The 15212-nt window shown below is 37.9% G+C and overlaps 1 protein-coding gene across 1 annotated transcript in view; it reads left to right on the forward strand.

Annotated features, from left to right (window-relative positions):
- Window positions 1-7578, forward strand: part of MACC1 (MET transcriptional regulator MACC1) — a 32348-nt gene extending 24770 nt beyond the window's left edge. Inside the window, exons 4-5 of the mRNA XM_088066571.1 lie at window positions 1246-1434; window positions 6970-7578. Of these exons, the coding sequence (XP_087922697.1) occupies window positions 1246-1434; window positions 6970-7182 (402 nt within the window). The 3' untranslated portion in view covers window positions 7183-7578. The remainder of the gene's footprint in view (window positions 1-1245; window positions 1435-6969) is intronic.
- The last annotated feature ends 7634 nt before the right edge of the window (window positions 7579-15212 follow it).

Below are 15212 nucleotides of genomic sequence, written 5' to 3' on the forward strand. Positions count from 1 at the left end.
TGGGGCATAATTAGATTAAGCTTATAGAATCATAGGATGGCTTGGGTCAGAAAGCACCTTAAAGATAATTTAGTTCCAACCATCCTGTCATGAGCAGGACACCTTTTACTAGACCAGGTTGCTCAATGTCCTCTTTTGTGAGATTCATGTATTTTTGTGAGATTTATGTATTTTTGCTAGGAAGTACCAATGCAGGTCCTTGTATTTGTAGAGCTAGATATAAATCTAGATGTCATCCATGTAATTTTGGGTAGAATTTTCAGTTAATTCTTTTAAGAAATCTCAGGCTTTTGTGTTTTATACCATTCTTGCTTATCAGAGCAAACACAAACTGAATGAGTTTGTCTCCAGTTTAATGGAATTTTGTACAATACACTGTAGTCAGCTTCTCGCTACTCTGTCTACAGAAGTATTATTGTTTGCTGTGAGGATTTTATTGGTTAATACTTTAAAATTAAATCACACGTATATCTGATTTCTGCAGAAATGTGTGATATTTCAGTAGAAATCAGTATCCTAAAAACAAGGAAAATTTTGCTCTTGATCTTTCCCTGAAAACCTCAACAGTTTCAGTGGAATATTTTGGTGTTAATTTGAGAAGAAAAATGCCCAACATTTATTTTTCCCATTAGCTCTTATCCAAACTAAGGAGAATGCAACATATTTCAAGATTTTGCTCCTTCAACCATTTTAATTTGAGTGTTATTAAATGCTTATTTGGCAAGGAGGAGGGAAAATTTTCATGTTTGCATTTCTCCTCAATGACCAAAAAACTATTAGTTCTGTGGGAGGAGTAAATCAAAAGGTGCTGGCCAAAGTGATCAGTGATTTTCCATATAAAGCCCTGGGTGAAGGACCACACCTTAGTATAACAGTGCTTTAACTTAATTTTATAGCTAATTTCATACTTCTAGGAAGCTCTTTGCTTTTTTTTTTTTTTTTTTTTCCCCAAAATATTTTTTTTGGAGAAGTATGATTTTCTTTCAGGCTCTGTAAGCTTGGCAGGACCCATTTGATACTGGAATGCTGAAGCAGCTGAATGCCAGGTTGTTTTTTTTTCTTAAGCTTGTGGACAGATTTCTTCTGAAAGTGTTTTGTAGAAAAAAACCCACGTATTTGTGAGAACACAAAAGTAAAAAAAAAGTCCTGTTTACGTAGAAATGCAGAATAGTGCTATAAAATTAAATTAGAATGTTCTGTTTGTAATTACTGGTGAAGAATCACTATTGAAAATCATTGTTGCAGGCACTTTTGAAAATAGATTGCCAGGGATTAGTGGCACGTCTTACCCAGGACACCATCATCTTGACTTCAGCTGTCAAGCTGGGCAAAGGCTGGCGGGAGCTTGCGGAGAAGCTAGCCCGACTCACAAAGCAGCAAATAGAGGCTTATGAAGTGCCCCACCAGGGGAAAAATGGAGCAGTGGCTCTGGAGGTAAGGGTCTGGTGTAGCAGCTCATGCACAAACACAGCCAAGAACCTTCCTTCTTCCTTGTTTTGCAGCCTTCTTTCCTTTTGCACTTTCCAGTGAAGGTCTCAGTCCCTGCCTTGAGCTTCAGGGCTGGGTTCAATCCTTCCTTATTGTCCTGTCCACTTGTTAACCTTACTCACACCTCTACTGTCATTTCAGACACTGTGAGGAAGACCAGACAGTCATTGCAAGAGCCACTTCTAATCACACTCTGTACTTCCACAAAAAGGAAGCTGACTTCTATCATTAGTACTTTTCTGTGCCACTGTAACTGTTGTTATCATTTAGCTTAAGCAGCATGAGAAAAGGCTGGAAGCCCTGACACCAGTTTTACTTCTGATGTATGAATGTGGCAAATCTATGCTTTATGTTTATAGTTTTTCAGGTAGATCATGATTTTTTTTCCCACTTTGTAAAGCATTTTTCTTATACAGGTTTGAGCTCTGTATAAAAGTCAATTTATCCTCTCAGATCTAATTTAGTGGATACACATCTGAGGAACAATTTAGGTGCCTAATTAGATCTCTAGTGCCATTCAAGGTGACCAGAAATACTCATGGCATCCATGCAATGTCAGATATGCCACAAGACTTGGGGTGGACGGATCCTTGTCCATCGGGCTGAGCTGAGGGTCAGCCTCTGCCCCTGGCACACCTTTGCCTGGGCAACCAAGTTACTTCCTGCCCTTCTCTCCTCTAACACCAAAGCATGCAGCAGTTCCTTTTCTTTCCCAGAGTTATGGGCCAATGACTTCTAGGTTCCAGACTGGTTTTTACTCTGAAAACACCTTTTTTATGAGCATTGTTGAATGATCTTTCTGACTTGAGAGATTACATTCAGGCTTGACTCTCCCTCTGCCTATATCATCATCTGATTATTGCAGGTAATATACATGATCCAGACTGCATTCCCTCTTTTTCACCTCTTTGTGCCAAAGGAATTGCTATTTCCCATTCACAGGTTCACAACTACTCTAGATATTTTTTTTCTTCCTTTTCTTATTTCCCTGTATCTGATTCTTCTTACTCCCTGCCAAACATATTCTCATTTCCACTGTCTGAATCCAGTGAATCTTGTTTGGTGATAACTATCAAGATATTTCTGCTCTAATCATGAACTACTACCTATTACTCCTTTTGAATGCTCTGCCCTCCCTCCCCAATCAATATTTGATCAAAATTCTATGTGTTTACTCATGTGCTTCTGCACTTTTCAACAAAATTGTCTCCATAATTGTTGTTTGCAATCACTGCCTCCTTCTTAGATCCAGTTTTTCCCTTTGAGCTATTTTGCATATTTTTTTTCTGTTCTGGGTACTTAAGTCTGGATGCACCTTTCTCCAATTGTTTCTCATAAAATTATCAGCCTTTTCAATCTCATGTCTATTCTCTTGGTTATTTATTTTTTACTGTTAGGCACTGGCTTGCCTGATTTCCTACACTTTTGTTCTAGTTACTAATCTTTCTGTGTTTGGCTAACAACCCCCCAGCTTTCTACAGAAGGAATTATTGACATGAACAACATACAACTCTGCTGGTCTCCACTTTATTTGGGAGCGTTTCCCCTTTGATAACAGACAGTAGAAATAAAACAATCTTATAACTGTTTTTCCAGCATCATAGCTATTCATTTTTATATATTGAGAAAATTTATAAATAAACATTTACTTCACTTTAAATAGGTTTTGATTTTCCATTAAGCCTATCTTCTACCTCAGACACCCTACTCATTTGTTTTCAAGAATTTTTTGCATTATACTTATGGCAAACCACCAAGAGAATTCTCTGCCTTTCAGTGACAATGTCTGCTGACAAAACATAGTGCAGTCAAATTCATCATAATTAAAAGCCCATAATACAGTACACTATATTTTCAGAGAAAATTCAACAAGCAAAGATCAGAATTTTGCTGTATTTCTGTGTCATTTCTCAAGGATTATATTTGGCTTATTGGTTTGTCCATGTGGGTGTGAGTTCAAAGCACAAGGCTTCTAGCACTGGCGTCTTGTGTGATCACAATGTGTCCCCCAATGTCCTCTGAATCTAATCTACATCTCAGTATTTTCTAGAAAACATCACTGCTTTCTTCTGACCTCTAAACTTTTCTGTTGATAGTAGTAGTTGGCCTTAAAACCTGAAACCCAACAAAGTTGGGGGAGGTTAATAAGTTTTGACTAGTTATTATAGATTATATGAATTATGAGGATTAGTTCATTCCCCATCAAGGTTTGTTCCATCATCAGGAGGATTGATTGGTTGAAAAATGCTTCTGCTTTTAAACTTCCTATTTTTCTTGGTGGGAGAAATCTTGCAGATGATCCCAGAGGTAACTTGAGGTACATACAATTGGTGTGTAGATTATGAAGCGTTTTCCATCAGTAAATTCCAAATCAGTTTGCAGTGGATGTAGGTATCAATATTGTGTACTCAGCAGAGGGAGTGGAAAAGAGGGAAAACTCATGCACACAGCTGAGATGAGACTTGACCAGGATGCTGCAGTGATTTAATATTTTGCCTGAGATGCTGCTTTGATAAAATTCAGGAATGTTGATTCAGTTCACACATTGCACTAGAGTATGTGGATGTGTAGAGGAATCTGCATTAGAACCACTGCTGTGTTTGCAGGATTAGTTTAATGTGATGAGCGTGTACGTTATTGCTGAGTTAATTGTGCATCAATAGTGACCAGTTTGTAAAGCTTTTGGTCTCTACATTCTCCTTTTTCTTCTTCTCTTTTGTCTTAGATTAAAAAAAAACAAAACTAAACAAGACAGTTGCGAGAGATTAGATGAAAACCAAAGTTTGTATTTAAGATATTTTAGCCAATTGTCTTATGAAAATGTCAGACTGACCTTCAGCATAAGTCAAACCTAACACATTTTCATATTCATCATCTATTCACATTCTAGCGAAGACAGAAGACTGTACCCTCATTCTTTTAATATCCCGGTCTAACAGGAATGTAAGAGAAGGAAGAAAGACACCCAGAAAATACATAGCCAGTAACAGAATTTCAGGAGATACCAGATTCTCTTGTAAGATATACCAGCTTCTCTTGTTGTCTACTTTGGCTATCAAGCTAAAAATAAGAATACAAAAACTTTCTGGTCCCAGCATAAATACAACAGTGGTGACTTGCTTTAGTTCATTAAAATATGTTAGAATATCTAATATTTACAGGAGGACATTAAAAAATCACTTTCAACTTAGCCTCTCTAAAAAAGCCTGAAAGAATTCATCAATCTCCCTCTTCCCACCCACCAATGTATTTTTCTCCTCTGTAACCTCATGGTTATGACTTAAGATAGACTAGCTTAAAGGAAAAAGTAGGCACCATTCATTTGGGTTAATGATGATACCTTTCTCTCTTGCAGACCTAAAATGAGAAAATTCACTGAAAGCATAGGCACTTTTTTATTACTTAAATTCAAGGTACAAAGTAGACTAATCAGACTGTGAGACAGTAAGTTTAGACTAGAATAGACTAATTAGACTGTGGGGCTGTAAGTTTCTTTTTTATTTTCTGTTTGGGTATGGCAGCAGAAGTTGAGGGAAATGTTTACAGAAACAATGACAGAATCAGTCTTGGGCAAGCTGAAAGATCTTAGCCCAAAAATATGGAGAAAAGTTCAGAACTATGAGCAAAGAAATTATTCTCCTACTCAGTTCCTTCAGGGATTAAGTAAATAAAGCAATGAAGCAAAGATTTATGTCGTGTACTGTTTGTAAATTAATAAGATAATATTGAGGAAATAACCAATTTCCTTCAGAATTATCCCTCACAGTCATAAAATAAAAACTGGCTTTTTGATGAAAGAGGAAAATATGCTAAAAAAATCTCAACTTCCTGATCACTTTTGTATATATATATATATATATACACATAAACATATACATACATACATATATATACATATATATATACATATATATATATATATCAATGCACAGTCATCAGTCCATATACATTTATAACCATGCATAAGTATGTTCCTGTTAAAACAGTGAATGATAGAACCTCTAAGAAGAGTCATGGGTTTCTTCGTACACTTGTGCATCATCCCTGCAACTGTTAACTCAACTGCTGTTTGCAAAACCTTTATTGCCAATGAGGAGAGGGAACCAGAATTTTGATGGCCCAAGTAACATTTGGAAAAGCAGTAGCTGGGAAAATAATTATTTTGTTTGTTAACTGAGCAAATTTACTCAGCACTTTGAAAGATAAAAGTCCAGCTTGGTATCTGATTCATGCTGCTATAACTTAACTAATGTCATTAGACCAATGACAAATTACACCTGTTAAGGATCTGCTCCATTTGTTTGGCATAAACCAAATAAATTGTAGTTTGAAAAACAAAAAACAACTGGTAACTAATATTTTTATTTCCTTTGTTTCTTGAAGGAAATTTTTAAAATTTTATGTCCTGATTAAAAAAAAAATATAAAAGATTTTGACTTGCCTGTTTTAGAATGTTTGGGTGCTTTCTCTCCCTTTTTAAAATAGATTTTACAGATAAATCATGTTAGACTCATAATATCATTAAGGTTGCAAAAGACATCTAAGATCAGCTGTCTGATAATACCAGATTATCTAGATCAACTGTTAACCCAGCACTGCCAAATCAACCACTAAACCATGTCCCTAAATACCTAACGTGCCCTTTAAATACCTCCAGGGATGGTGACTCAACCACTTCCTTGGGCAGCCTGTTCCAATGCCTGACCTACCTTTCAGTGAGCAATTTTTTCCTAATATCCAATCTAAATTAATTAAGGAGACTTCATTCTGCTCCCCATCCTTGTTTTCCAGCTCAGCGGAATGGATACCCAGAGAGCAACTGGTCTGGGCATTTATGCCTGAGGCAAGGAAGGCATTAAGTACATCAACCTTTCCCTCATCCTTTGCCATAATGTTCCCCTCTGTATCCAATAAAGGTTGGAGATTCAGCTTAGCCTTCCTGGTGATGCTGACGTCTTTCAAGAAGCAGTTTTTATTGTCTTTTACGGCAGTAGCCAGATTAAGTTCCTGCCACTGTTGTCAGGAAACATTTCTGAAAGGTAAAAAGCGTGTTTAAAATTTCCAGGCTGAGTAGAGGGACAGTAGGATGTTGATTAGTGGAGCAGTAACCATCAAAAGCACAGCCAAATAGGGAAACTGTCGCTGGGTATATGCATTGCAAAAGATCAAAAGTATTTTCCTTCCACTCTTGTTCTTTGACTTATAGTTTCAGACAAGGATCTATTTTGACTTGGTGATAATCATCTGGATAAAGATTTTATCTATTATTTACCTCTCTGAGAATTTGAGACTTTCATGGACTTAATGTAAATGAGATTACTGGAGTTTTTATATCAACATGCCTCTTTTTATAAAGCATTTCAGCATGTCTAGTGATTAAAAACTTATTTTCTCTTTTTTATGACTTTTCAACTATTAAGCTATTTTTTTTTTATAAATAAATTTCTGCCACTAAATCTTTTTTGCCCCCTTTATTTTCAGATGATGTGGAAACCTGCATATGACTTTCTCTACACTTGGGCTGCCCATTATGGAGATGGTTACAGGGACGTCTTACAAGACCTGCAATCAGCCTTGGATAAAATGAAAAACCCAGTAACAAAACAGTGGCGAGAGTTAACTGGAGCTCTGATTCTTGTGAACTGCATGGAGGTGTTAAGGGCAAGTGCCTTCTCCAAAATGGAGGAAGAGTAGATGGCCAAAGTTTGATTTTGGAAAATCTGTTAGGAAACTATACCCCTGTCTAGAGTTTATTTGTGTACATTTGTGTTTCAGTGACACTTGTAGAGCATGACAGAATGAAGTTTGTTTTAACTGAGTTGATGTTTGGCCTAGCCCTATGGTTCACAACTACAGATATCCAGAGCATGCTAGTGGCTTCTGAGTAAGACAAGAATGGGGGATTAAACTAATGAGGTCAACAAAAATGACTTGTATTCCATGGGGTACTTTCTAAAAGGAGCTGTTTCTGATTGCACTGACTTCTACGCAGAGCTCAGTTTTAAAAACAGAACTGCTCATAGATGAGTTCAGCATGTGGGGCCTAGGTTTACGTTGTTTTCAGAGAAGTATTAAAATCTAAATATTTAATACATTTAATATTTGGTGCTCAAATCCCTCAACTCTAAGTCAGTGGATGCAGGTTAGCCTACAAAAAAAACTTTAAGATTCTTTCATCCTCAGCTGGGACAAAACTAATCTTATTGTCTCACAACACAGGAATTCAAAGATTCCTGGAAAAATAGGTGTGTGCTGCAAATACTCAAAAAATAGGTGTATAGTGCACTTTTCCAAAACAACTTCTGGTATCTATTTTAAAGACTGGAAGAGAGAAGATAAAATCTCAAAAATGTTTGTTTTTGATTAATTTCTTGATGTAACTCAACAGGTTTCTGTCTCTTTTTGTATTTTTGTTAGTTTATATTTCTGCAATTTTTTTCTACATTCTGCTGAATGGAAATTCCAGAAAATTCTGGAAGCCTTCTTTATGTACACTGTCCATCCCTCTGATCATTTGTGTAGTCCTTCTCCATTGCTTTTAAATAAGTACACAGGGACAGGAGACTGAAAACAATTCATACCTGCATCTGTTGATTGCTTTCTTCTACCTCACTGGATATGGGAGATGACTATTATTTTCTCAAAAAATATTAACAGTGGGGTGCTTTTTAGATTAATTTATTTATGGAGCAATTAATCATAACTAGTCATATGTTCTAAAAAGAACCCTGCTTAGATGCTATCAGTAAAAATCTCTCAATTATTGAGTAGATATTGCAAGTACAGAAAATACAGGCTGAATAATATTTACAGGCTGACCAAATTTTTTAACCGAATTTTTTTAACATATTAAATATATTTTTAGTAAAGTGGTAGATCTAAAAGGTTAAATCCATTTTGAGGTCCTTTGATCAACATTCATTCAGAAACATCAGCAAATACTCATGACAACCACTTGAAAAGAAAATTGGCGTTCTGCCATCATTTGTGGTTGACAAGACAAAGCCAAATTCTTTCAGGAATATCACAAAACAGCACTTTAGTCCAGAAACTGCTCTTCCTCTGTTGTCTTAGTTCATTTTTATTAAGGGAGGTTTTGTGATTCTAAAATAAAACTACATTTAGACATTTTTCTTCCCCTCTCCTTTCCCCTAACCTTCCTCTTTTCTACTTCTATTAAGTTTTCCCAAAGTACCCATCCAGAAGGAGGCTGAGGAAGGAGTACTTGCCCAAGTAATAGGTAAATTCATTCACCAGAAGATCCTCCAGCATTAGGGCATTGACTAAATTAGCATGCAATTTATCTGGCTTCAGAGGACTTGCCCTTGGTTTGCAAGACAAAGAGGAATTCAGACCACAGAGCACTGTCTGCTATTGCTGGTCAAGGAAAGGTGGAGGGAAAGGAGTCAGATTACCAAAGCTCCCTGTTGTTTCAGGTGTTGTTTCAGGTGTTTCAGCACCAATTTTATATCTTTTCCCACACAATTTTAAGAAGACCTCTAGAGAAAATATAAATTAGTCTTCTGGTCTGCACTGAAGTACAGCTTGTGCTTCCTCCTGCAGGTAGTGAAGCCCCCCAAAAGGTGAGAAAGTAGGTTGTCCTACTCTTTGATGCTGCTAGGTAACAAAAATATATAAAATACATTAATCGTCATCTTTATAGGTAAAAAGACACATGCAAATATTGAAATATAAAATTGAGAACTACTACAAACTCCCTGAGAATTTTTTTAGGTTTCCCAGACTGCTTCTGCTTCCACCTTACACCCTGCTCATAGCAGACTGTGAAACTTGAACAGGATTTTGTAGTGGTGCAAGGGGCCATACACCAGATCAAATTAAAACCTCAGGGAAATATATTTTTTGCTCTGTCAGAGCTGAAATACCAGAAGACATCACAAAGAAAATCTTTCAGGTTCACTAGGTTGTCCTAATATCTGCTTTTCATGCATACCAGCAGGCTATGTTCCCTTGCTTAAAGTCCTGTTAAGTAAATTTTTTAAACTTTTTCCTTTCATTTTTTTCCCTCTTTTGTTAACCTGGCTGCAACAGCTAAACAACTCAGCTTACATCTGTCTCTGAAGATGTGCTTCCATCCCTTTATTGCACATCTTAATTTCTTTAGTAAATGTGTGTTTGCTCTCTTTTTCAACAGAACATTTCGTTGTTCAGTCCTTAATTTCTCTATTATGAATGTTAGTCAAAAGAGTGGGAAAAGCTACCAGAAGCAAAATGGCAAAAATCTACCAAGTGGCAAAAGTCTACCAAATATCAAATATAAAGGACAAGCTGCCCAGAGTCTTTGAAGCTGAAGGAAAATCCATCCTGAGAAGGAAGTCAGTGGTTATGGTCTCAGGAAGAGAAGGACCCAGGGACCAGAGGCTGCTGCCTCTAACTCTCATGGCCAAGCCCTTTCTTTGCTCTGAAAGTCTTTTCTGTCTTGAACAAGAGTTGAATTTGGCGCAGCAAATTTAGCAAATATTGACTCAGTGAGTCAGTGTTCTCCTTAGCTTGCAGAATTATGCAACTGGTCCTCCAAGCATATTTCTTTAAAAGGAAATTTATATCTGCCTGTAGCTGTGCTGTATTCCAGGGCCTTTGACTGCTGATTTTGGTTGCTAATTGCACTCCCGTTTTCCCTTTAAGCTTCTGCTCATATGAATGAAATGTGCACTCGTGCAAAATTCTGTTTACTTTAGCAGCGCACACTGGATATATTTTTAAAAAAAAAGGTATTAAAACCTCATATTTTATTTTGTGGTCTAGTATTCAAAACCACAAAATGCCAGCGCGGAGTGAAAGCAGCTGCACTCAACAGCAACACACAGCTTGGAGCACATGGCTTAGGTAAACACGCTCTGTTCTTGACCTTTTCTCTTTTCCTCCCACCCTGTCAAGAGAGAACAGCTTTCCCATGAGCTTGTACACATACTTTCTTGGGTTTCTTCAAAGTGAGATGCAATTAACAACTCCTTGGGAGGAGACAAGGAAAAATACCAGCCGCTGGTCCTTGCCTTAAATGACCCTCTGTTTCCAGGTTTCCTAATTTCTTTGTGTAGAAAACAGCTATGTCAGCCAGTTCCATTTCCCTTTGAAGCTGTAAGCAGAAAACCCCCCCCACCTTCCTCCATCCTTCTGACCTCTGAATAGGTGCTTCTTAAGCAAATGAGCAAATGAAATTTCTGAGTGCATCTGTTGCTTTACGTTTTCACCAACCCATGAAAGCTGGAATCATGGTTCCCTTGGTTGAGCCAGCACCTGAGTGGGGCAGACACCTTCAGCCATGGTTAGTGGCAATGAAAACCTGTCACTCATACTAAAAATGCTGGTTTTTCGGTGGAGGCCATTCATCTTGCAGTGCAGAGGCTTCATGCCATTCAATGACAGTGCAGTGACATATTTCTGAATTAATAACAGGTCAAGGCTGGAGAGAAAAAGCAAATTATTCACCCCCAGAAGTTCCAGCCCTCCAGTTCGGTTTGGGGAAGGGCTCAGTTTCTTAGGTTTCTTTTGCTTTTTTTGGATAGCAGAGGTTTAGAGAAGGAAAAGGAAGTTTCTTTTAAAATGTAAGTAGAAGGCTACTCCCCAAGTCAGGCTCTGGGCAGCAGGCTGAATGCCAGGACCAAGCTACACGTTATGAGGTGTTTTTGTGGAATAGTCTAGTGAAGAAAATTGGAGAAGGCACCAGCCATCTTTCTTCCTACTGAGAACAGAAAATGTGGAGAAGCGGGCAAGTGTTTATCAGGTGATTTTTTCATGAAAAAGACTGTTTTTCACAAATCCTTTCTGTAAACTTAAGCTGTGGGGAAAACCAACACTAAGCAGTTTCAAAGGAGCAACTCAACTTTCTTGTGTTGAGCTGACTCTAAAGACCTACTCCTAAAGGATCTCTGGGCTCAGTCAGTGATCCAGCTGACAATGACTTACTAAATAACAAAGGCAATTGTGTAGAACTTCAGATGGCAATGCAGTATTCCCATCTAAATCCAGGGATCCTGATTTTTCATTATCTAGCAGCTTGTTCAGCTATGGACAGCTGTACCAAACAGGAATATAAAGCTATGCTGTTTTGTTGTGTTTGTGTCATAGATACAAAGATTTCCTGTGAAAAGATGGGAATAAAATAGAGAGCAAAGGGTTGTATTTCCCACCATTCCCAGGAACAGAATGTAGCAAAGTATATTCTTCACATTATTGTGGGACACCGACCATTAAATTCTCTGGCAATGCCCTAGAACAATTGTAGATATGTAAAGAAAATGTTAGTCTAGTGTGAGTGATAACCATTGCTCTTGATAGTTTTGTTGCCAATAAATATCTACAGACACTATGGGATATTCAAATAACTTGTGATTACTCTTAGTACAAAAAGTGCCATTTTCTATTTCTTGCCAATGTATATATATATGTATATAATCTATTTTTTTAGCTTACAGTATATATTTTTAAACAAAATAAACAAAATTATATTGTCCACTGGAATCCCTTGTGAATTTTATTTTGGTTTTGTAAGACTAAGAAGAACAGAGGACGAGGACATGAGGTGAAAGATAATGGTTCTGTAAATACCAGGAAATGAGCAATGTCTTTATACACATTTCTCTTAATTTTTAAATCCTGTGTGTTAAAAAGATGAATGCACACTCCTTTGACTGTGTTCATAAGCAAAAGTAATTTCCTGAAATTGCTTCCAGAAACAGAATTATCTCACTCTTGAGAAGAGGGCAGTCTGTGGACGTTGCAGTGGAAAGCAGGCCTTCTCACAAGAATATGCTCTCAATTTATTTTCCTTTTTTTTTGTTGGAGAATCTTGAATGCAAGCTCAAAAAGATAAATCCTCATTTGAAAAGGACATGCAAAACTAACACGGGCTTCTGAACCTTCCACAGAAAGAAATAATAGTGCTGATTAATTTTTTAATTTAATTTTTATTTCAGTTTTCTCAAATCAAATTCTTATGATCATTTCAGTATAAGTTGGACCAGAACACAGTCTTAAGGACAGGAATATATCTTAAATCCTAAATTTATAGTTAGGATTTAAATTTAAATCTATGCATCAGGAGTTACTGTATGAACTGAAAGGTCAGTTTACATATCCATTCTAAATCTCAGGTTTTAAAATGTAAATGAAATGGCCTGGCAGGAATAGGGATAGGCAGCACAATAGTCCCAGGAGACCAGACAAAGAAGAAGTGTGTTCAGCTCCACTCCACAACTTCAGAGCCTTTAACATTATGTTTGTGTCAAATTCAGAACAAGATCTAAAATACAGCCTTGTCAAATACAATACCCTGAGAACAATGGGAATCCGGAGTGACAAGGGGGAAGGGAATATGCAATGACTGCTCAGTTTGTCTCATAAGAATGAAGTTATCAGGCAAGGAGTTTAAAAATAAGCAAAAGTACCCTTTCATACAATGAGGAATTGGGGAATATGTTGTTATGGGATATTGCTGAAGGCAAAATCATACACAGGTGCAAAAGAAAACCAGTCAAATTTATAGAGAAAAAAAAAGTGCCTAGTGGTTGTGGTTTGTCTACAGCCACCAACTTCATATAACATAGAATTGGATACTGAAAATGCAGCAGGGAGAAATACTATCCTCCACCTATCCTGTTTCTCACAATTTCCTCTGGAGACTGTGGGTCTGGAGTGGGCAGATGCCTGCTCTCAGCCAACCCTTCCTGCACTCTTATAACCATGAGGCTCACATGGTCCCAACAGGCTCCTTTCCAGCACCTGCCTCCCTTCTGCCCCACTTCAGGCAACAGTTCCTCAATTTATTTAGCAACAGCCGTGGCCCTTCTTCACCTCTGTGGCCTTGAGCCCAGGAACAGCTGGGCTGAGCTGTGATCCTCTGACATGCTGCCTCTGGCAATGGGGTCACTAATAGGGGAGCACAGTTCTCAACTTTAGGCAGGGAGACATCAACCTAGCAAAAATCCTCAGGACTGGCCCGGCTCCATGAACTTTCTTTTCTCTCAGGATCCAACATAGCCTTATTTTATGCATCTGAAAGAAAATCATGAAGAGGAGAAAAGATGAGTGGAGGAAAGGAGCAGCAGATTTTGAACAAAATTTTAGACAAGAAAGCTCATTTCTTAGCTTTACTCACAAGCAGGAAAAGTTATTATTAGAGTCTGAAATGATTTCATAGAATGCCACCCTCTATTCTTCATACAAAAGGCTCTATTGCTATTAATAAAGGAATTTAAAAATACCAAACAGCCAATGGATGATTTAATAATGCTGCTTATAAAACTAATTGTGTGTAACTGAAAAGCTCTCCCTGGGGTCCAATTTGCAGGAGGGTTAAATAGGATTATCAAATCTAAAAGAATAAAAAAAATAAAAAACTCCCAAAGCCCTGAAGCCCCAGGAAGAAGGATTTGGAACATTTTGCTGAATAAATTATAGATCTCAGTCATTAGCACCAGGCAATTATCTCATAGAAACAGAAATTTGTATTGATCCCATATGCCTGTGAGCTTCTTTAAAAGTTTTAGGTCAGAAGCTTCATTTTCATACACACAAGACTTTTCACCTGGGGATCTTTAGCCAGCAGGATGACTTTAGTGGCAAGCCATTTACCCTCCACGTCAGGGTATCAAACATAATAAACTACTGTAGAAAAACTAAAGGGACCTTATCCTTTCCTCAATTTTTCTTTCCTTATAAAAGTTCTATATTGCTCCATAAAGCAAAAGTGATGCTGTGGCTGAGATGAGGAGAATGAGAGTGATCAGTGCAGATCCATGTGGAGGCTGTCTGGTAAAATTTTCCACCACAGGTCCTGGCTGGAAGTGCTCACATCAGTCCCACAGAGGCACAGACCTCTTTGCAACCCACACTAAAAGCCTGCCTTCCCAGCCTTTCTCATCCCCCCAAACCCTCTTGCCCCTGTCTGTCACCAGCAGTGCGACCTACCTCAGACCAGATGGAGTGGCAATACAACAGAGATGGGAATGACTGAGCGTGCCTGGAAAACAGTTTAATAAAGCACCAACAAAAAAGAAGCTGTGCACAGTATAGGACAACTTCAGAAGATCCATCAATGGGGGAAACATGACAATATATAACAAATTTTCTTTGTAACGTGTCTCACTATTGGGAACAGCAAGAAGCACGACACAGACTCTCTTGTGAGTTGAACAGGACAGAAAGGTTTATTACCTCAGATCTTCTTTTATAGACTGATACATGAAGGTACAGAAAAGTAAAACTCTTACTGGTTAGTGAACTAACACATCACCATCATTGGTCAGTGGGGTTCACCACCCCTTGACCTTCTCTTGCCAGAAAACAAGGTACAGACAAACAACACCTGCAAGGCTGTCTTCTATCTCTGAGGATTGTTTTAATTCCTCCTTATGATTTCCCAGGTCACTTTCTCAGGCAAGACTGAGAAAGTTATGTGGCCTGCTATTCCACAGGCACCGTGCTCCCTGCTTTTGCTCATATTTAGCATCCATAGTAACAGAACTCTGAACCAATGAACATATACATTGCTATATATGTAGAACATTACCGACCAATCATTAACAAGAACTAAAAACATTACCTTATATGGATCAACTACATTAACATAACTGTTCCCATAAATCCTGTCCTAGTCTCCATAACCAGACCAGATGTTTCCCTTCCTAGCATCCCATCTCCCATGGCCTTTGATTGATGCCACTTTGGTGTTGACCAGGGCCAATCTGCTCCCAGCCCCCGTT

Source organism: Pseudopodoces humilis, chromosome 1, assembly GCF_049639895.1.
Source record: "Pseudopodoces humilis isolate 2021_Gansu_Grassland_sample_001 chromosome 1, ASM4963989v1, whole genome shotgun sequence".
Lineage (NCBI taxonomy): Eukaryota > Metazoa > Chordata > Aves > Passeriformes > Paridae > Pseudopodoces > Pseudopodoces humilis.